The sequence below is a fragment of the Cynocephalus volans genome, chromosome X (assembly GCF_027409185.1).
Source record: "Cynocephalus volans isolate mCynVol1 chromosome X, mCynVol1.pri, whole genome shotgun sequence".
NCBI classification, from domain to species: Eukaryota; Metazoa; Chordata; class Mammalia; order Dermoptera; family Cynocephalidae; genus Cynocephalus; species Cynocephalus volans.
Window position 1 is genome coordinate 114,684,880 of NC_084478.1, and position 21,980 is coordinate 114,706,859.

The window sequence follows — 21,980 nt, forward strand, 5'->3', positions numbered from 1 at the left end:
TTATTTTCATTGTAAGCTGCATTGGTAGGGCAAGGTATAGAATTTAATATTGAGTGGGGCTCGTGTGACAACTCCCCACTTCTCCTGCCCTCTTTCTGCTTTTCCTCCTTTCACCTTTCCACCTATTTCAGTTCTATGCTTCCCTCAAGGATCAAAGTAATGAGTTTTTCCATAAAGCTAAATATATTTAATGCAAAGAATTGCTTTTATTGAGAGATTATGCAGTTAGTATTTTATATGAAAATGTGTTTCCTTTTATAAAATAGTAGTAGGAAGTTTTTAAAAATTGTCTTCAAGGCCGGCCTGTGGCTCACTCCGGAGAGTGCGGTGCTGATAACACCAAGGCCACAGGTTCGGATCCTACATAGGGATGGCTGGTTAGTTTACTGGCTGAGCGTGGTGCTCACACACTCAGCCAAGGGTTGAGATCCCCTTATCGGTCATCATAAAAAAAAAAAAAATTGTCTTCATTTGGCAAAACAAGAAATCGGCAATGTAGGGTTTTCCTCCAAATATTTTTAAAAAAATGTACGCGTCCCAAATCTAGAACCGCTCGTCTAAAGTACGGAAAAAGAGAGGTGATAAGAAGAAAGAATAGTATGTGACACCTAGCAAGTTGATTTAAGATGAGTAAATTAAGCTCCATAACGTATTTCCTACGGGGGGTATTATCAGGAGTGCCTGAGTCTCCTTTGGGAGACAGGGAAGGCTTCACAGAGGAGGTAACGTTTGAGCCAGGGCTATAAGAATTAGCGGGGTTGAAATGGCAGGGCATTTCAAGCAGAATGCATAATGTGAGAGAAAGCATGGAGCACAAAAGAGCACGACGTGTCCAGCAGCTCTGAGTAGCCTGGTGGCTGTAGCATAGGGTTCTTCAGTTAGGTGATCAAGGGTGAGGCAGGGACTATTTTTTCTACTTGGCTATTTCCTCTACAGTTCATTGCACAGTGTTCGGTACACACAGTGCAGGAGCTAAATAAATACTGTTGAATTGGGACAGGGTGATCGAGTGTGCTGGGAACCAGGGCATTTGGAGTCTTTCTCACGCACCGGCAGTGTGACCTTGGCCAAGTCCCTTTTCTCGGGGGTGCGGCTCCTGCTTAGTAATCAAACGCCAGTGAGAAACCGGAGGAGGAGGTTGGTAGGAGGCGTCCGGCCCTTGCAGCGCCTTGAGTCCCTGATTCGATGCGTAGAGGGGGCGGGGCGGGCTGTGCGGGGCTGCGGCGGGCGGAGGTTCAGTTCTTCCTCCGCTCCAGCAGGGGGCACGGGGAGCGGCTTCCCTCCCGCTTCCCTACCGGCTGGCGCCGGGCGGACTGCAGCAGTAGCGATCGGCGAGCTCAGTGGGCGGGCCGGGACTGGGCGGGGCTGGGCGGGCGGAGGCGCTGCGCTGACGGGCTGGGCTGGGCAGCTGTGGCGCCGACGCAGGCGGCTGCAGAGGCCACTGAGGTGCTGGCTAGGTGGCCGGCGGGTCGCTGTGGCCTTGAGCAGGCTTTGAGCGGCCCCGGACTCCCAGGGCAGCGGCCGGCCGCGGCAACCAGCCTGACAGTGAGCTCAGAGGGGCACACCCCCGAGGGGCGGCCACAGCGGACAGTTTATAGTGGGGGTAGGGGCGAACGCGAGAGCAGCCCAGGACCAGAGAGGGAGACCTAGCCAGGCCGTCTCCAACCATGTCCGACGAGGCGTCAGCCACCACTTCGTACGAGAAGTTTCTAACCCCTGAGGAACCGTTCCCGCTCTTAGGACCTCCTCGCGGGGTGGGCACCTGCCCAAGCGAGGAGCCGGGCTGCCTGGACATCAGCGACTTCGGCTGCCAGCTGTCCTCCTGCCATCGCACCGACCCGCTCCACCGCTTCCACACCAACAGGTATGAACCGCCGCGGAGGGCAAGGGTGGATTTCCCACACCCCTGTCTCTTGCGGGGGAACGCCGGGGCGCCCTCCTCAACAAGCCCTCGTTCTGGTCCTTCGCCCCTGGCTGCACTTCCAATCGCCCCTTCCCCCACCTTCCTTTGACCAGCACTCATGCCCGGGTTCCTTCCCTGCTCCCCGTCTCTATTTTCACCCCTGCCCTCCGATTTTCCGTTCCACCAGCGATTTACTCTCTTTTCCGCATTCATCTTCTGGTTACAGGGAATCCTCCCTTCCCTACCTTCTCCTTTCCCCCTTCCCCCCCCATCTGTACCCTGCGAATTCCAAACCCCCACCCTTGATTTTTTGATGTTCCCCTGGTACCATCCATCTGCAAAAGTTTAACCCCTTCCATTTCCGGTACGCTATAGAGTGGATTTCGAGGGCTCAAATCAATCCATGGATCTTTTGAAAGCTGGCACTTTTAAGGCTGAAGCATTCTTTTACCCAATTTTTAACCTGTCTCACAGTCTTATTCCTTTCACCCACCCACCCACCCCATTTTTTAGTGGAGCTCTAAGAAACTGGTGGATTCTTTTTTTTTTTTTTTTTTTTTCCTTTTCTCCTTTATGAACTCTTTGCATTAGCGCTTTAGGCCCTGCCAAAATGTATAAGCTTAAATCTGGAAAATTCCTTCATGTAACATATCCCTTGGTTTGCTGCCCCGGTCGGGGGTACTGAGAAAGGCTTAGAGCAGGCTTGGTACAAATTTATTCAGAGGGTGCATCTACTAAGTGGTTGTATGGGAAGGTACCGTTCTGGAGAATTCTCTCATGTAAGCATTTAAGTGTTACATCAAATGTTGTGGGGGATTTGAAAATGTTTTACATACAACTTCAACTTTTGTTGTAGATGGATATTTGAGATATGTCTACAAAGGGCTGGGAGAGTGTGTGGACAAGGGACTAGGAGAGGGGTTCAGTTATGGAAAATACTGGAGATAAATAAAGAAGTCAAGTTCTGATTTCTGATACAGGTTTACAATGTGAGTTGGATCAAATCCTTCCAAATTCTAATGTCTTTTGCACGTTTCCCTCCTCCCACCTCTTAAATCCATCTACAGATTTACTGAGCTTCTACCAGGAATGTGAGTATAAAACGGGATTCCTACCTTAAAAAAAAAAAAAAATAGTTATAGTCTGTAGAAACAAGGTGTTATAATTAAATAATCATATGGAACGTCAGTTTAACACATTTCAAAAGAAGTGGTAATAAATTTGTTACTGCTATTCCAAGTCCTCATTGCAAAAACGAAGAAACTGAGGACCAGAGAGAAAAGACTGAGTTCAAGGTCATCAAACCTAGCCAGGTGAGCCAAGATTACTCCTATGGAGCCAGTGATCAATCTTGGAACAGAACTAATGGATCCAGTGTTATAAATGGTAATTAAAGGTTCTTAGACTAACTCACAGAAGCCTGTTTGACCCATGATGTAGCTATAACATGAATGTAGCATATTCATGATATCAAGTGTGTTTAAGGTATTTGCATTGGAAAATAATATAAAATAAAATAATTCCATTGCACATATTTGGTATTTAATTTTTGTAGCATTGGAGCAAGTAATACATACAGGAAAGTTAAATGATGTCTAAATTATCCTGCTCTGATAATGAGGGCAGGGGAGTGGGGGCAGAGGTTGAGGGTAAGCACTGCCAGAACTGGTGGAGGTGATGGGGAGTGAAGCAAGGAGAATAAGGTATTTCTTACAGCTTGTTCTGTTCTTCCTCCTCCCCATTTTTTCTTTGTGTTTTCTTCCCCTTTTCTTAAAGACTGTGGTAAATAAGGTCAAGGCTATTTTCCCAGAATGAAACAGGGTGGAGGGGGAGGTTCCTGTCTACCCCCAGTTTTTCTAAGTCAAGCATTATTTTTTGTAGATACTGCCTGCTTTTTTTTTTTTTTTTAAAAAAAAAACCTCCCTCTCCTATGCTTTCACAAGGCTTAGAATGGTGCAGGAGGTTGTAATGCTTTGTATCTTTTTCAACAGAGATTAGGAGAAGCAGAATTAGCAATATTTACAGCAGATGATGTTTCTACCCTAGGGAACTTTGCTTTTTAAATCTTTTCTGCTTCTGGAATGTTCTGCCTTCTTGCCCCTCCTCAAGATGGTGTTTGAGAGGACCATATGTTTCCAGTGATTTCTTTTGAGGGAGAAGCAAACAGCTAAGTCATATATGTGAGCAAAGTTTAGTTTAGGGAGTTCTTTTATTTTGGAGTTGTATGTGTCACCTTTTTTCTTCATATCACATCGTTCACCAATTGAAGCAACAATCCAAAAATAAGATCTGAATGGTTGAATACTGAAATTCTGTTTTTGGTTTAGTCATTGTAAAACAAACTTAATGGAAAATAGAAAGCTTGTCAGTGGGTAGATACTTAGTTTACCTTTATTTTACTTCCTTCTTGTTACCTGTTAAGAAAACTGTGGATATTGTTTAAATAATGCCCTTGATAAGGGCCTTATGATGATGACAGTTTTGTGCCTGCTCCTTTACTGGATTCTGAGCAATACTTGGTGTCTTCATTAACCAAAAGATTCAGGGCATTAATACAGACTCTGAAGTTGAATGCATGCAATGTTCAGATTAGAGTTGCCAGTGATGTAGCCTGGTGTGTCACTGGTCTAGGTTCAGTAGAGAATGAATTACATGGACACACCCACTTGCCTAAAAATTCACACCTTCCTAGGAAGTATCTTTTAAGATTTTGTGACCTAGTTTGGTTTGTACAGAATTTTGGGAATATAGAATAAATTTCAATATGCCAAAAATGTTGATGAACTTTAAAAGAAATTTTGAAATGTCAGTGTGGAATATATATAGTGTTTAAGATATTTTCTTTGGTTTGGGGAATAGGGTTTTTCTGATGTGAATGGGGGGGGTTCTCTTAGCACTTCCATCAGGGCACATTTTGTGCACCAACTATGTCTACTGCAACCACCACTACCACCAAAAAAGGATGTCATATAGCAAATTTGAAGAAATTATAATATTGATAGGACCTATGATTAAATCGTGAGATGAAGGAGGTTAATGTGAACTACCAGATGTGTTATTTTCTTCATCTTTCAGGAGCGCATCAGACCTTGACATTGAACAATTGTGAAAAGTGTGTGGGAGGACAGTGCCTTACTTTTGTACACCCTATTGGCAGGATATGAAATGAACTATTGTATAAATCAGTTATGTAGCCCCATTTTCAATCACCATTAACCAGAAAAACTCCAAGATTATTGTGTGCCTTTTGTCCAACCCACAGTTTTCCTATCTAGATAAAGAATTAGAGGTGCAGAAGAGCCGTGAGTCACAGATGGGTGAACCACATTGGAAGAATTTGGTTTGCGGACTTGAGACAAGTTGAGAATGGAGGTCAAGCTTTGGAGAAATATCCGGGCTAGAAATATAGATTTGCGAGTAATCTACAAAAATTTCAGTAGTGTGATAGGAGTGGAACCACAGGTTACAAAAGTTGAGAGAGTGGAAGCTCTTTTCAATGAATTTAGCAAGGAAAGGAAGAAGGAGATGGAGATGTAGTGATAATTTGAAAGAGAAGTGAGTGTTTCTTCGTTTGTTTTTTGCTCTGGTTAGTTTTTCTTTTCTAAGAATAGAGTTTTGCTCCTTAGTCGCAGGCCACAGGAAAGGAAGAAGTTGAAAATACAGGAGCGGATGGGATTAGAGGAGTTGGAGGTGAGGAACTCAGAAGCCCAAATGGGAGAATTAGCCTTAGAAATGAAAGGGAATGTTTTTTACTTCCATGGAGGGTAGGAAAGATTGGTAATGATCCCAAGACAACTGACATAGCTGGGAGGAGAGTAGGGAACTTAAGAAAGTAGAGTAGAAGGTTGTGGCATCTGTTCTAACTTGCAACCTTGATGGCCTTTTGGGCTCCAGAGGTATAGCAGAGGTCAGGGTGGCTGTAGAGGGATTCTGGCAGGGAGTCATTGATGACCACAAATGATGATGGGAGACTGTCCCCTAAGAATGAATGCCTAGCATAGATTTGGAATGACTTTCATCAGCTTAACAGTTAAAACTTTATTCAGTAGTGCTCATAGGCTGGATTCTCATCCTGAGAGGTAATGGTTAGGTTCCCTTGAGAGAGGAGGAGGCTGCAGAGTAATGTGTACATGGTACATGTGCTTTTCTTAATTTTAACATTTAAATGGCTGTTTACCAAAATACCACTTGGAAGTACTTAGTCTGTATATTCTTGCTGAAAAGCCTTACAGAAAAATGTTTTTGGCTTTCCTTTTTTTTTTTTTTTTTTTTTTTTTTAGTTAAAATTTGGGTAACAAGCCTAGTTATTGAGTTAATTACACTTTCAGTGGGATTCTTCTCCACATTTTCTTTTAAGATTTTGGAGAAAGTCCCCTTGAGAGTAATGTTATGGTTATAGCTAGAATCTTAGTGTTAGGCAGCTTTTTCTTAGTGGAACAAGATGTTAAGAACTTGTAAATTTGAATAGTTCAGTGCTGAGCACACAATGGGCATTCATTACAAGTTTGAAACTGACAGAACAGTCTAAAATAATCACACTTAAATGTTTATTATAAAAGCTCATTGTAGAAAATTGTGGGCATATAAAAAACTATAAAGACCACTCGTGATCCCTTTCCCCAAAGGTAACAACTGTCAACATTTTGGTGTTTTTTTAATGTTATTTCTATGTACATATATGATTTTTAAAAATCAGGATCAGGATGTATATGCAATTTGTGACCTGCTTATTTGCACTTATATTGTTTAGTGTTTTTCTTTTCAATAGTCTGAAAAGATAATTTTTGGTATTTATAAAAATACCATTATTTAGATATATTATTTAATTATTCCTCGTGTTTTGGGGCATTTATTTTCCCTTTTTAGCTGTTATAATAATGTTTAGACATGTTTGGACATACATCTTTCCAAATTTCTGAGTCTAAAGGAATGAACCTTTTTAAGGCTTTTGATATGCATACACTACCAAATTGCTTTTCAGAAAGGTTATGTCAATTTACATTCCCATCAGCATTGGATAGGGTACTTCCTACTTTGTTTTTACCCACATTGCCTTAAAAATAGTTAAAATAATAATTGCAAATTAGAAGATATAGAATTAAAAAACATTTTAATAGTAAAAATACTATTTTTCTATTTTGTAAATGATTTCTTTCAACTGTGAGTCCAGCTTACATGCCAATGATAATTTTCTAAAAAAAAGGCAAAGGCTTTCGAGAATATCTGGAATGTTGTTATGTAGTCATGAACCTGAAAAATTGAGGAACATACTGATTTTGCCCAGAAGTAAGAGCACAAAACCAAGCAAATTCCTGACTCCTTTGTCAGTGATCTAATGGTTAGATTATTAAGTATGGCATAGTTTAATAAAAGGAATGTTGTTATTACTCATGGAGGGAAACACATTTCTACAGAGTTTTTGTAAGCTGAAAAGAAATTCTAATTAAAAACAATTATCTAACAGCTTTTCCTAGCACTGAAATAATATTTGGCACATAGAAGATACTGACTAAATGTTTGTTGAATGGGTGAATGAATAAAGGGGAAAAAAAGTCACATACAATTACAAAAAATAGGTTGCTCAGGACACATGTGTCCAGGACAGAACTTGTGATTGCTGTTCATGTCTTTTATTACAAGACCTGGGAAATTTGGTTAGTTCTACTAGGTTTGCTAATTTTTAAAAAGTGCGGATACTGCCCACTTAGCAAGCATATGATGAAAAGCAGTATTATAAGGTATTCTAGGATTCTTAGATGAATTTTAGATTTTTGCCTAATTATAAAAATTTATTGACATCTGATTTTTATTTACTGAATTATAATAGCTTAGTGTGTATGTTTCTGTGTGTCTCTCTGTGTGTTTTAATGCTTTAAAATGCTCTATTTTCAACTCAAAGGAAAAGGTGCCATAAAATTTTTCGAGTTGCCAAGATTTTGTAAATCAAGAACCTCTGAATTTAAGATTAGCTATACAAAATAAGGGAGAAGTTAAAAAATGAAATACAATAAAGAAAAAATGGATTTAATGAAGGATGAGAAACAATAATAGGTAAATAACAGGCTTTTCTTCAGGAAATCATTATTTCAGTAGCTTATTAGTATTGGAAATACTAAATCATTACCTTAAGGGTTGATTCCCTATGCTACTGCCAAAGCAATGAAGATTATCTCATTAATAATATAAAACTAGTGGAAATTTATGAAAGAAAACAGATTGATAGGTTGATAGATTTCAAGACCCCCCACATAAAAATCCCCCCCAAAACCCCTGCAACAAATAGTGTAGACAAAAATGTTAATATCCTTGATACATAAAAAACCTTACAAAATAAAAAATGAAAACATTAACACATAGAAAAACACCATAGCAAAATAGCTAACAAATATTTTAAATTGTGATCTTGTTAATCAAAGAAATAAAAATTGATATAAAAATGTTTCTGTCTTATCAGATAGGTAAAAAAATTTTTCAATAAAAATTTTAGTGCTGTTAAGGTTGTGGTTAGATGAGCACTTTTATATACTGCCTTGAGGAGTGTAAATTGGTGCAGGCTTTCAGAAAGGCTATATATACCATGACCCTTAGAAGTGTTCACATTCTTTGACTCAGTACTTACCTTTTAAGCAGTTTATCCATGAGAGAATTTATATTTGGACAAATCACTACAAACCAAAAGGTTCATTTCAGTATTATTTGTAATTCAAAATAATTGGAAATAGCATATGTGTATATTATTGGGGGAATAAGGTTAAATAAATTATGATACATTTAATCAATTAAGTATTATATAGGCATTCAAATATTTTTAAGTAATGTGCTTAGGAAAATGGTAAGTATATATAATTTAGTGGAAAAAAGATACTAAAATATGTATACACAGAATGATTGCTGATTATGTAAAAACATATATGTACATAGAAAAATAGTACCAAAATATTATGGGTTAGTTATTGCTGGGTAATGGGATTATTGGTCATTTTAATCTTCTTCACTCTTTTCTCATTCCAACATGTTTGTAATGAGCTTATGTAACATTAATATGTAAAATTTACTTAAATATAGCAAACACTTCTTGAACTTCTACCTGTGTTCTTTGTTGGTACTCTTCTCTGCCCTGCAGTGGCTCCCCTCTTCCTTTAATTTAATAATAATAGCTGCCATGTATTGAGCACTTTTTACGTGTACTAAATGCTCTGATGCATTCTCACGTAATCTTCACAAAAACTCCATTTTAAAGATGGGGACACAGGTTTGGAGAGGCTGTAATTTGCCTAAGATCAAGTAGTTAGCAAGTGACAGAGCAAGAATTTGAACTCAGTCTGACTCCAGAGCTTACTCAGGACCACTATGCTATAGGTTTTGCTAATGGATGTGGGTTTTAGAGGGGTGTTTGAAAAGTTCATGGAAAGATTCATATTTTTAATTCTACTTTTCCACAAACTTTTTGAAGTACCCACGTACTTTATTTCTAATTTAAATACATCCTTTTAAAATATTTTATTATAAAATTTTTCAGACAGCTGCAAAAGTAGAGAGAATAGTGTAATGAATCCCATATACCTGCCGCCCCGTTTCAACAATTATTCACATATGGCATCATGCTTCATCTATACCCCTGCTCATCCCCAGCCTGTTATTATTTTGAGGCAAATGTCAGACATATTTCATTTATAAATATTTTAGTATTTTTCCTGAAAAGGTAAGGGCTTTTTTCAATATAACCACATCATCATCATACCTAAAAAATATTAGCATTCTTCTTAAATGTCATAAATGTGTTCTAGTAATATCTTAAAATTGTGTGGATTCTGCAGTTTCTGTTGTGTTTTTTTTTTTTTTTTTTTTTGCATGTATTGTGTTTTTGAAGGTGGAACCTAACTTCTTGTGGAACAAGTGTTGCCAGCTCAGAATGCAGTGAGGAACTGTTTTCATCAGTTTCTGTTGGAGATCAAGATGATTGCTATTCCCTGTTGGATGATCAAGACTTCACTTCTTTTGATTTATTCCCTGAGGGGAGTGTCTGCAGTGATGTCTCTTCTTCTATTAGCACTTACTGGGATTGGTCAGATAGCGAGTTTGAATGGCAGGTAGGTTTTTTTTTTTTCTTTCTTTCTTTTATTGGCATCATTACTACATAAATAGATGTATAAATTCTTTTGATATTTTCATCTCTACCTCAAAGTATATTTCTTTAGTGTTTATCCTATCGTGGAGATTCTCTGACAACATATTTTAAGGTTAAAAATTAGGTGGATATATATCCTTTATTTTTGCTAATGTACCGTTTAGGCTTCTGATGCTACAGATATCTTTTTGTAGATTTTCATTATATTAATATAATTTACTAAGTAATTTAATATTTGTATAATATTACCATTATTATGTATCATCAGTACCTTTCTATGCATGAATCCAAGCCAGTTTACTTTTCTTACCTTATAATAAATAGCTTTTTGTCCTTATAAGATACACATCAGGATCATGTTATGTGTCTGATACCATAAACCATTATTACAAATCCATAATTTTTGGTTCTTTTATCAGAAATACAGTATAATTTCTCAATTTGTATTCTCTTTGTATGTAGAGATGTTTTTTTGCCTGACTCTTTGTATGTAGAGATGTTTTTTCTTCTTGTGGCATATATACCATGTAAAATGGCTTTGTGACAAATTGTTTGAAAATGCTTCTTTATAATGAGTGCAATCTATCAGAAAATGTAGATCGTGCTATTGAACATCCATTTTCTGATTGTAACAGACAATGACATTTAAAGAAGATTTTCTTCCATATAGCAAATGTTTTATTCAGTAGATAAAATTTAATGCCTACTATGTTTGAAAGCCTTCTAAACATTTGAAATTGTATTCCATAAGAGAAATTGAACATTGTTTTATTTCAAACAGTTTTCAAGTGATACAAAATGGCATCAAATTAAAAATGAGTCTCCAAGTCTGACTCCACTGGGGTTACCACTGTTAAGAGCTTATGCTGATACATGTATGTTTGCATATCATTATAAGCACACAGATGGGGTCATACTTCATCCATTGTTGGCCCTATGCTTTTTTTCAACTAATATATCTCATTCTTTTTCATAACTACATAATTTATTTAATTAGTTCACTAATAATGGTCATTTAGGTTGGTTTCAGGTTTTTGCTGTTACAAGCAATGCTACACTGAGAATTAAGAGAAGTTTTTAGAGAAAAAGATCATTCACAGCCCCTCCATTTTAATTTTTATATTATTTCATTTGAGTATACAATTATTGGAACTTTTGAAAACTTTTTTTAAAAATTGAGATAAAATTCACCATTTAAATCATTTTAAAATGTACAATTCAGTAGTTATTAATATATTCACAGTGTTGTACAGTCATCAGCACTAATTCCAGGATATTTCTATTAATCCAAAAAGAAACTCCATACCCATTAGCACGTATTCCCAATTTCCCCCTGCCACCATCACCTGGCAACCACTGATCTATTTTTTCTGTGGATTTGCCTTTCTGGATATTTCATATAAATGGACTCATATTTTTTTTTTTTTTTAACAGTTTATTTATTTATTTATTTATTTATTTATTTATTTATTTATTTATTTATTTATTTATTTATTTTTAAATTTTATTTTGTCGATATACATTGTAGCTGATTATTGCTCCCCATCACCAAAACCTCCCTCCCTTCTCCCTCCCCCCTCCCCCCCAACAATGTCCTTTCTCTTTGCTTGTCGTATCAACTTCAAATAATTGTGGTTGTTATATCTTCTTCCCCCCCCCCCCGGTTTGTGTGTGTGTGTGTGTGTGTGTGTGTGTGTGTGTGTGTGTGAATTTATATATTAATTTTTAGCTCCCTCCAATAAGTGAGAACATGTGGTATTTCTCTTTCTGTGCCTGACTTGTTTCACTTAATATAATTCTCTCAAGGTCCATCCATGTTGTTGCAAATGGCAGTATTTCATTCGTTTTTATAGCTGAGTAGTATTCCATTGTGTAGATGTACCACATTTTCCGTATCCACTCATCTGATGATGGGCATTTGGGCTGGTTCCAACTCTTGGCTATTGTAAAGAGTGCTGCGATGAACATTGGGGAACAGGTATACCTTCGACTTGATGATTTCCATTCCTCTGGGTATATTCCCAACAGTGGGATGGCTGGGTCGTATGGTAGATCTATTTGCAATTGTTTAAGGAACCTCCATACCATTTTCCATAGAGGCTGCACCATTTTGCAGTCCCACCAACAATGTATGAGAGTTCCTTTTTCTCCGCAGCCTCGCCAGCATTTATCGTTCATAGTCTTTTGGATTTTAGCCATCCTAACTGGGGTTAGATGGTATCTCAGTGTGGTTTTGATTTGCATTTCCCGGATGCTGAGTGATGTTGAGCATTTTTTCATATGTCTGTTGGCCATTTGGATATCTTCCTTAGAGAAATGCCTACTTAGCTCTTTTGCCCATTTTTTAATTGGGTTGCTTATTTTCTTCTTGTAAAGTTGTTTGAGTTCCTTATATATTCTGGATATTAATCCTTTGTCAGATGTATATTTTGCAAATATTTTCTCCCACTCTGTTGGTTGTCTTTTAACTCTTTTAATTGTTTCTTTTGCTGTGCAGAAGCTTTCTAGTTTGATATAATCCCATTTGTTTATTTTTCCTTTGGTTGCCCGTGCTTTTGGGGTCGGATTCATGAAGTCTGTGCCCAGTCCTATTTCCTGAAGTGTTTCTCCTATGTTTTCTTTAAGAAGTTTTATTGTTTCAGGGTGTATATTTAAATCCTTAATCCATTTTGAGTTGATTTTAGTATATGGTGAGAGGTATGGATCTAGTTTCATTCTCCTGCATATCGATATCCAGTTATCCCAGCACCACTTGCTGAAGAGGCAGTCCCTTCCCCAGTGAATAGGCTTGGTGCCTTTGTCAAAGATCAGATGGCAGTAAGTGTGTGGGTTGATTTCTGGCTTCTCTATTCTATTCCATTGGTCAGTGTGTCTGTTTTTATGCCAGTACCATACTGTTTTGGTTATTATAGCTTTGTAGTATAGCTTGAAGTCAGGTAGTGTTATGCCTCCAGCTTTATTTTTTTTGCTCAGCATTGCTTTGGCTATTCGTGGTCTTTTATTGTTTCATATAAATGTCTGAATAGTTTTTTCCATTTCTGAGAAAAATGTCTTTGGAATTTTGATGGGGATTGCATTGAATTTGTATATCACTTTGGGTAGTATGGACATTTTCACTATGTTGATTCTTCCAATCCAAGAGCATGGAATATCTTTCCATCTTCTTGTATCCTCTCTAATTTCTCTCAGCAGTGGTTTGTAGTTCTCATTATAGAGATTTTTCACATCCTTGGTTAACTCAATTCCTAAGTATTTTATTTTTTTGGTGGCTATTGTAAATGGGCAGGCTTTCTTGATTTCTCGTTCTGCATGTTCACTATTGGAGAAAAGAAATGCTACTGATTTTTGTGTGTTGATTTTGTATCCTGCTACTGTGCTGAAATCATTTATCAATTCCAAGAGATTTTTTGTAGAGGTTTTAGGCTGTTCGATATATAGGATCATGTCATCTGCAAACAGGGACAGTTTGACTTCATGTTTTCCAATCTGGATGCCCTTTATTTCCTTCTCTTCTCTGATTGCTCTGGCTAGTACTTCCAACACTATGTTGAATAGGAGTGGTGAGAGTGGGCATCCTTGTCTAGTGCCTGTTCTTAAAGGAAAAGCTTTCAGCTTTTCCCCATTCAGGATGATATTGGCAGTGGGTTTGTCATATATGGCTTTAATTATGTTGAGATACTTTCCCTCTATACCTAACTTATAGAGGGTCTTTGTCAAGAATGAGTGCTGAACTTTATCAAATGCTTTTTCAGCATCTATAGAGATGATCATATGGTCCTTGTGTTTGAGTTTATTAATATGGTGTATCACATTTATTGATTTGCATATGTTGAACCAACCTTGCATCCCTGGGATGAATCCCACTTGATCGTGATGAATAATTTTTCGTATGTGTTGCTGTATTCTGTTTGCTAGTATTTTAGTGAGGATTTTTGCATCTATATTCATCAAGGATATCGGCCTGTAGTTTTCTTTTTTGGTTATATCTTTACCTGGTTTTGGTATCAGGATGATGTTTGCTTCATAGAATGAGTTTGGGAGATTTGCGTCCGTTTCAATCTTTTGGAATAGTTTGTAAAGAATCGGTGTCAATTCCTCTTTGAATGTTTGGTAAAATTCTGCTGTGAATCCATCTGGTCCTGGGCTTTTCTTTGTTGGGAGCCTTCTAATAATAGCTTCAATCTCCTTTATTGTTATTGGTCTGTTCAAATTTTCTACGTCATCATGGTTCAGTTTTGGGAGCTTGTGTGTGTCCAGAAATTTATCCATTTCCTCCAGATTTTCAAATTTGTTGGCGTATAGTTGTTTATAGTAGTCTCGAATGATTCCTTGTATTTCAGATGAATCAGTTGTAATATCGCCTTTTTCATTTCTAATTTTTGTTATTTGAGTCTTCTCTCTTCTTTTTTTTTGTTAGCCATGCTAATGGTTTGTCAATTTTATTTATCTTTTCAAAAAACCAACTTTTTGATTCGTTGATCTTTTGAATTGTTTTTTGGTTTTCAATTTCATTCAGTTCTGCTCTGATCTTAATGATTTCTTTCCGTCTGCTAACTTTAGGATTGGATTGTTCTTGTTTTTCTAGTTCTTTAAGGTGAAGTGTTAGGTTGTTCACTTGCCATCTTTCTATTCTTCTGAAGTGAGCATTTAATGCAATAAATTTTCCCCTCAATACTGCTTTTGCAGTATCCCACAGGTTTTGGTATGATGTATCATTGTTTTCATTAGTTTCAATAAACTTTTTGATTTCCTGCTTGATTTCTTCTTGGACCCATATGTCATTAAGTAGAATGCTGTTTAATTTCCATGTGTTTGTACAGTTTCCAGAGTTTTGTTTGTTATTAATTTCTAGTTTTAATCCATTGTGGTCTGAGAAGATACATGGGATAATTCCAATTTTTTTGAATTTGTTGAGACTTGATTTGTGACCTAATATGTGATCTATCCTGGAGAATGATCCATGTGCTGCTGAGAAGAATGAATATTCTGAGGTTGTTGGGTGGAATGTTCTGTAGATATCTGCCAATTCCAATTGGTCTAGAGTCTTGTTTAGATCTTGTGTTTCTCTACTGATTCTTTGCCTAGATGATCTGTCTAATATTGATAGTGGGGTGTTCAGGTCCCCTGCTATTATGGTATTAGTGTCTATTTCCTTCTTTAGGTCTAATAGAGTTTGTTTTATAAATCTGGCTGCTCCAACATTGGGTGCGTAGATATTTTTGATTGTTATGTCTTCTTGATGGATCAGTCCTTTTATCATTAAGTAGTGTCCCTCATTGTCTCTTTTTATGGTTTTTAGTTTAAAGTCTATTTTGTCAGATATAAGAATAGCCACTGCAGCTCGTTTTTCTTTTCTGTTTGCATGGTAAATCTTTTTCCATCCTTTCACTCTTAGTCTGTGTGAATCTTTATGGGTGAGGTGGGTCTCTTGTAGGCAGCATATAGTTGGGTCCTGCTTTTTGATCCAGTCAGCCAGTCTGTGTCTTTTAATTGGGGAATTTAAGCCTTTAACATTAAGAGTTGTTATTGAAAGGTGTTGATTTATTCCTAGCATTTTATTGGTTGTTTGGTTGTCTTAGGTGTCTTTTGTTCCTTGCTTTCTGATTTACTGTTTGGTTTCTTTGTTTGTTGGTTCCTTAGGTTGTAGATAGTGTTTTTGTTAGCTTGTTTTCTCTTCATGAATGCCATTTTCATTGTACTAGCGGGTTTAGATTTTTCTTAGGTTTTTATGGCAGTGGTAGTTATTTTTCAGGAACCAAACCCAGTACTCCCTTGAGGATTTCTTGTAAGGGTGGTCGTGTGGTAGTGAACTCCCGCAGTTTTTGTTTGTCTGAGAAATATACTATTTGCCCCTCATTTCGGAAGGATAGCCTTGCAGGGTAGAGTATTCTTGGCTGGCAATCTTTGTCTTTTAGTATTTTGAAAATATCATCCCATTCCTTTCTAGCTTTTAGGGTTTGTGATGAAAAGTCTGATGTTAACCTGATTGGGGCTCCCTTATAGGTGATTTGACGCTTCTCTCTTGCAACTTTTAAGATTCTCTCTTTGTCTCTGAGTTTTGCCAATTTGACTATGACATGTCTTGGAGAAGGCCTTTTTGGGTTGAATACGTTTGGAGATCGTTGAGCTTCCTGGATCTGAAGATCTGTGATTTTTCCTATACCTGGGAAGTTTTCTGCCACTATTTTGTTGAATATGTTTTCAATGGAATCTCCATTTTCCTCCCCTTCTGGAATACCCATGACTCGGATATTTGAGCGCTTGAGGTTGTCTGATATCTCTCTCAGATTTTCTTCCATGTCCTTGATTCTTTTTTCTTTCTTTTTGTCTGCTTGTGTTATTTCAAACAGCCCATCTTCAAGTTCAGAGGTTCTCTCTTCAACTTCGACAAGCCTGCTGTTTAAACTCTCCATTGTGTTTTTTATTTCACTGAATAACTTCTTCATTTTGGCAAGTTCTGCTACATTTTTTTTCAGGGCATTGATTTCCTTGTACATTTCCTCTTTCAGGTCCTGTATACTTTTCCTCGTTTCATCATGATGTCTAGCTGAGTTTTCTTGTATCTCATTCAGTTTCCTTAGAATTATCACTAGAAATTCCTTGTCAGTCATTTCAAGGGCTTCTTGTTCTATAGGGTCTAGAGCTTGAGATTTATTGTCTTTTGGTGGTGTACTTTCTTGATTTTTCGTATTTCTGGTATCTTTTCTTTGATGTTTATTCATTGTGGCAGGGGGTTTCACAGTCCACTGGTTTGAGACTAATGACTAACTAGGATGTTGCTGTGGTTGCCAATTTGGTATGGCTCCCGCCGTGACTGCTCAGTTGGCCTCTAGTGTCTTGTGTGTGTGGTTGCCTCGGGTCTTGGGCTTCTCTGGGGATCCACCTTTCTGGTCAGCTTGGACTCTGCTGGGCTGGTGGATCACATACCACAGGGTGTGTGATCTCTGTTGAGCTTTCCCTTTCTGTACAGGACTTCTCCCCGTTCCGTGTGCTCTGGCCCAGGCTGTTAGATCGTACAGTGGCGACCCCACCGGGTGTGTGGTTTCTGTCGAGTCTCCGCCTCCCTGGCCGCACGTCTCCCCCCTCTGTGCACACTGTGCTGGGCTGGGGTGTGTCTTCTGCACCCCTCGTCTATCAGCTGGGCCTTCAAGACCCTGCTCAGCACCGCCTCGCCCAGGAAGTCTACCAGGTTTCTGCTAGGCACAGACGACCGGTCTCTCTGGGTGCCTTTGTAGCACTGTGTAGATCTTTCTCGGGTCTTGTTTACCTTTGTATCCCCCCGGTATAAACCGAGTCTAGTGCCCGCCTGCAGCCTGCTCTCCGGCAGGTTCAAGCGGACCTGGGAACTCTCCTACCACACTATTCCCAACCAGAAATTCGTTAGGCTTTTTTCCAAACTGGTGGTCGCAGAGATGGTATCTGCCTCCCAGTAACAGGAAGTTTACCGGGGCCGGAGTCCAGGGTGTGGTGGAGTGACAGTCGGCCCGCCCGTACTTCCTAGCCCTCCCAACACTGGTCGGGGACGCCCCACACCCCCAGCCCCACCAGAGAACCGCGGAGGGAGTGGGAGAGGAGGCCGGCCCGCAGGGTCCGGAAAGCCCCGCGCCAGGTCAAGCAAATGGGCTCAGTGATGGCCGAGCAGGGCGGAGCTGCCCGCACCTGGGAAAATGGAGGCAGCACCGGGGCAGTGAGTGGCCTGGTGGTGCAGGCGGGAGCCACGTGGGCATCCACCCCCCGAACAGAGCTGTGCCAGGGATCACTCACAGTGCTGTGCCAGGTCGGGCGCTCGCTCTGTCTCTGGTTTGTTGCCTTCCGTGTTCTCGGCGCTGCCGCCTCGGGCTGTTCAATCGCGGCGCCGCTCGGGCGCTCCCAGGAATCTTCTTTAATGCCGGCCTGAAACCTCGAATCCTGAATAGGGCAGCTGGCCGCCTTCAGTGCGGCCCCAGCCTCCGGGATCCTGGCTGCATCCACAGCAGCCCTGGCGCCGTGTTCCCTGTTTCAAGACTCGCTTTTGCAGCTAAGAATCAGTTCTTTTCCTGCTCCACACTTCAAAGCTGTTGCCTGTAAATATGGCAGCCTCTCCTGCCGGGGGCAAAGTGGCGTTGAGCCCCCACGACCGGCCAGCAGCAGCAGTCCTCCCTTAAGAGATGGCCAGAGGAAGGTCCACAAGTTTCCCGGCTGCCTGAGGCCCAGTGGCCACCTTTTCCGCCTCAGCTACTCTGCGCCAGCCGCCGCAGCCGCCGCCATCTTGAAACTCCTAAATGGACTCATATAATATGTTGGCCTTTTGTGTCTGGCTTCTTTGACTTCACATAATGTTTTCAAGATTCATCCATGTTGTAAACTGTAGCAGTACTGTACTTCATTCCTTTCTATGGCTGAATAATTTTCCATTATGTGGATATACCACATTTTATTTATCCATTCATCAGCTGATAGACATTTGGGTTGCTTCCACTTTTTGGCTATTATGAATAGTACTGCTATGAACATTCAGGTACAAGTTTTTAAATAGGTGTATATTTTTAATTCTCTTGTATATATACTTAGGAGTAAAATTGCTGGGTCATATGATAACTCTATGTTTAACTTTTTGAGTAACTGCCAACATATTTTCCAGAATGGCTGCACCATTTTACATTTCCACCAGCAATGTACGAAAGTTCTAATATCTCCACATCCTTACCCATACTTGGTATTGTCTGTCTTCTTGGTTATAGCGGCCCTACTGGGTGTAAAGTGGTATCATTGTGGTTTTGATTTGCGTTTCCCTAATTACTTATGGTTTTGAGCATCTTTTCATGTGCTTATTGCCCATTTGTATATCTTCTTTGGAGAAAGGTCTATTCAAATCTTTTGCCCATTTTTAAATTAGTATTTGTGTTTTTGTTGTTTGTCTTATTGTTGTAAGAGTTTTTTCCTATATTTTGGCTACTGGATCCTTGTCAGATGTATGATTTGCAAAAATGTTTTTGCATTCTGTGGATGGGATTGTCTTTTCACTTGATAGTGTACTTTGATACACAAATGTTTTTAATTTTGATGACATCCAATTTATTTATTTTTTCTTTGCTGTACTTATGTCATATTTTTTAAAAAAACAATGCCTAATCCAAGATCGTGAAGATTTTTACCTGTTTCCTTGTCAGAGTTTTAGTTCTTACATTTAGGTCTTTGATCCATTTTGAGTTATGTATGTGGGGTAAGGTAGGGGTCCAACTTCATTCTTTTGCATGTGGATATCCAGGTGTCCCAACAACATTTGTTGATAAGTCTGTTCTCTCCTCAGCAAATGGTCTGAGCACCCTGTCAAAAATGAATTGATCATACATGTATGTGTTTATATTTGGGCTCTCAATTCTATTACATTGATGTATGTGTCTATCCTTATGCCAGTACCACACTGTTTTAATTACTGTAGCTTTGTAGTAAGTTTTGAAATTGGGAAGTGTGAGTACTCCCACTTGGTCTTTTTATAAAGGTTGTTTTGGCTATTTGAGGTCCCTTGCAATTGCATATGAATTTAGGATCATGCTGTCCATTTCTGCAAAAGGCGAAGTTGGAATTTTGAATCTGTAGATCACTTTGGGGAGTACTGCCATCTTAGCAATATTAATATTTCAGTCCATGAATATGGGATGGAATTTATTTATGTTTTCTTTAAGTTTTTTCAATGGTGTTTTGCAGTTTTCAAAGTCCAAGTCTTATACTTGCTTGGCTAAATTTATCCTTAAATATTTTATTCTTTTTAATTCTGGTTGTAAATGGTATTTTTTCCTTATTTTTATTTCTGGATTATTCATTGCTAATGCATTTATGGAAATACAATTGATTTTTTTATTGATTTTGTAACCTGCAACTTTGCTGAACTTGTTGATTAGTTTTAATAGTTTTTTTTTTCCCTTTGTGGATTCTCTAGTGTTTTTCATATTAAATATCACATTATCTGTGAATAGAGATAGCTTTCCTTCTTTTTTTCCCCCAAATCTGGATGCATTTTATTTCCTGTTTAATTGCCCTGGCTAGATCTCTAGTACAGTGTTGAATAGAAGTGCTGAAAGTGGGCATCCTTGTCTTTTTCCTGATCTCAGAGGAGAACTTTTATTTTTTCACTGTTAAGTATAATGTTAGGTGTAGGTTTTTCATAAAGGCCCTATATCATACTGAGGAATTTCCCTTCTATTTCTAGTTTGCTCAGTGTTTTTATCATGAAAGTTTATGGGGTTTTGTCAAATGTTTTTTTGTGAATCTATTGAGATTATTGTGTTTTCTCTCTCCTTCGTTCAATTAATATGATGTATTACATTGATTGATTTTCATATATTGAACCACACCTTTGCTTTCTTGGAATAAATCCTAATTGGTCATGGTATCTAATCCTTTTAATATGCTTCTGGATGCTGGTGTGTACTTTTCTTGTTGTGCCTTTGTCTTTTATATCACAGTAATATGGGCCTCGTAGAAGGAGTTAGGAAGATTTTCTTATTTAACATATCATAAATTTTTTCATGATCTTAATAATGAATTTTTAATGACTGTATACGATGTGCCAGAACTTGTGAAACCATTCCCCTATTTACACCCCTTTCAATTTTTTTCTATTATAGGTAACACAGCAGTTATCATTTTTGTGTGGGTACCTTTTTATTCTCAGTGTCTCAATTTTTTTTAGTGTACACTTTGTATTTAAAATCAGAGTGTAAGGATTCTTAAAACATAATCAGATGGAATCCTAATAATCCTGAAAACAAAATTTTTTCTGCTTATTCCATGTGATATTTAGGGTTCTTAATCATGCATAATGTTGCAAGGTGGCAGGCATTTAAAAATTTTAATTGCTGGCTTCTTCACTCATTTCATGAGTAGTTAGAGTGGAAAGCCATCTCTAACCACTCATGGTTAATGTACATGAGTGACTATGACATGGGAACAAAAATCAGGCCTGCCTTAGTAATGTGTTTTCCCACTTCTGAAATTGGAGTATGGGTACTCTGTTACCATGGATATTTGCTATTTAAATATGCTGAAAGGTTTAAAATGCTGTCTTGTTTTTGTGGGACCTCATAATGATGAGCAGTAAATTATCCAAGAAGTTAATTACAAATGATATGTTAGGATTAATATAGACTAAAAATCATTTACTATAGTTAAAAATTTTGTATTACCTCTGTTTTGATTGATAACTGCATCTATTTAAATCTTTCTTTTTAACAGATGTTTCAGTGATTACTAAAGTAAATATAAGTGATTTGTAGATTCTCTAGGAAGAGAAATACTAACTACTTGATAATGCTAGATGTTAACCTTAGAATGAAGTAGCATTATAGCATTTGAAGTAGCATCAAAGCATTTTGCATGGCTGATAGTTTCTTTGCTTGCAGTCCTTTTATTATTAAAGATATATTTGACTAGTCTTAGAGCTTGAGAAATTTATTTCCGTTGTTGAGCAGGAAAGCTTAGGAAATTTAAAGAGTGAGTAATTCAGCTGTCACACTTGAAACCTAGAGGTGCAATCTGAAATTACACATCAGCTGTTAAAGAAATGAGTTTAATCATAAAATGTTGCTGCATCCTGAAGAAAATATGGCAGAGGTTTGATTTAATTCTCCCTATGTGTCACAATTGCTGACCAGAATATAAATTTACCAAATATTATCCATGAAAAATATGGGATAGGAATTATTAAGCATTTTTATTCCATAATATATTATCAGTTATAAAGTAGAAAATTGCTGGTATAATAAATACTTGTGTAGAGGAGCCCATACAATTAATTCTGCTGTACAACAGCTACTCTAATCCCATATCGCCAATTGACTACCTGACATTTCCACTTGTATGATCTCATTATTTAATACTAACCTATCATCTGATGCTAAATCCTTGATCAGTGATGTAACTTCCAATTACAGTGTTTCCATGGGAAAAAGTAGACTCTGCTTTGTGACA

At 38.2% G+C, this 21,980-nt stretch overlaps 1 protein-coding gene across 2 annotated transcripts in view; it reads left to right on the forward strand.

Moving 5' to 3' along the window:
* The first annotated feature begins 1,397 nt into the window (after positions 1 to 1,397).
* The window catches only part of FAM199X (family with sequence similarity 199, X-linked), a 28,448-nt gene continuing 7,865 nt past the window's right edge, over positions 1,398 to 21,980 (forward strand). For both annotated transcript variants that reach the window (XM_063083978.1, XM_063083979.1), the window contains exons 1-2: positions 1,398 to 1,864; positions 9,774 to 9,993. In XM_063083978.1, the coding sequence (XP_062940048.1) occupies positions 1,668 to 1,864; positions 9,774 to 9,993 (417 nt within the window). In that variant the 5' untranslated portion in view covers positions 1,398 to 1,667. The remainder of the gene's footprint in view (positions 1,865 to 9,773; positions 9,994 to 21,980) is intronic.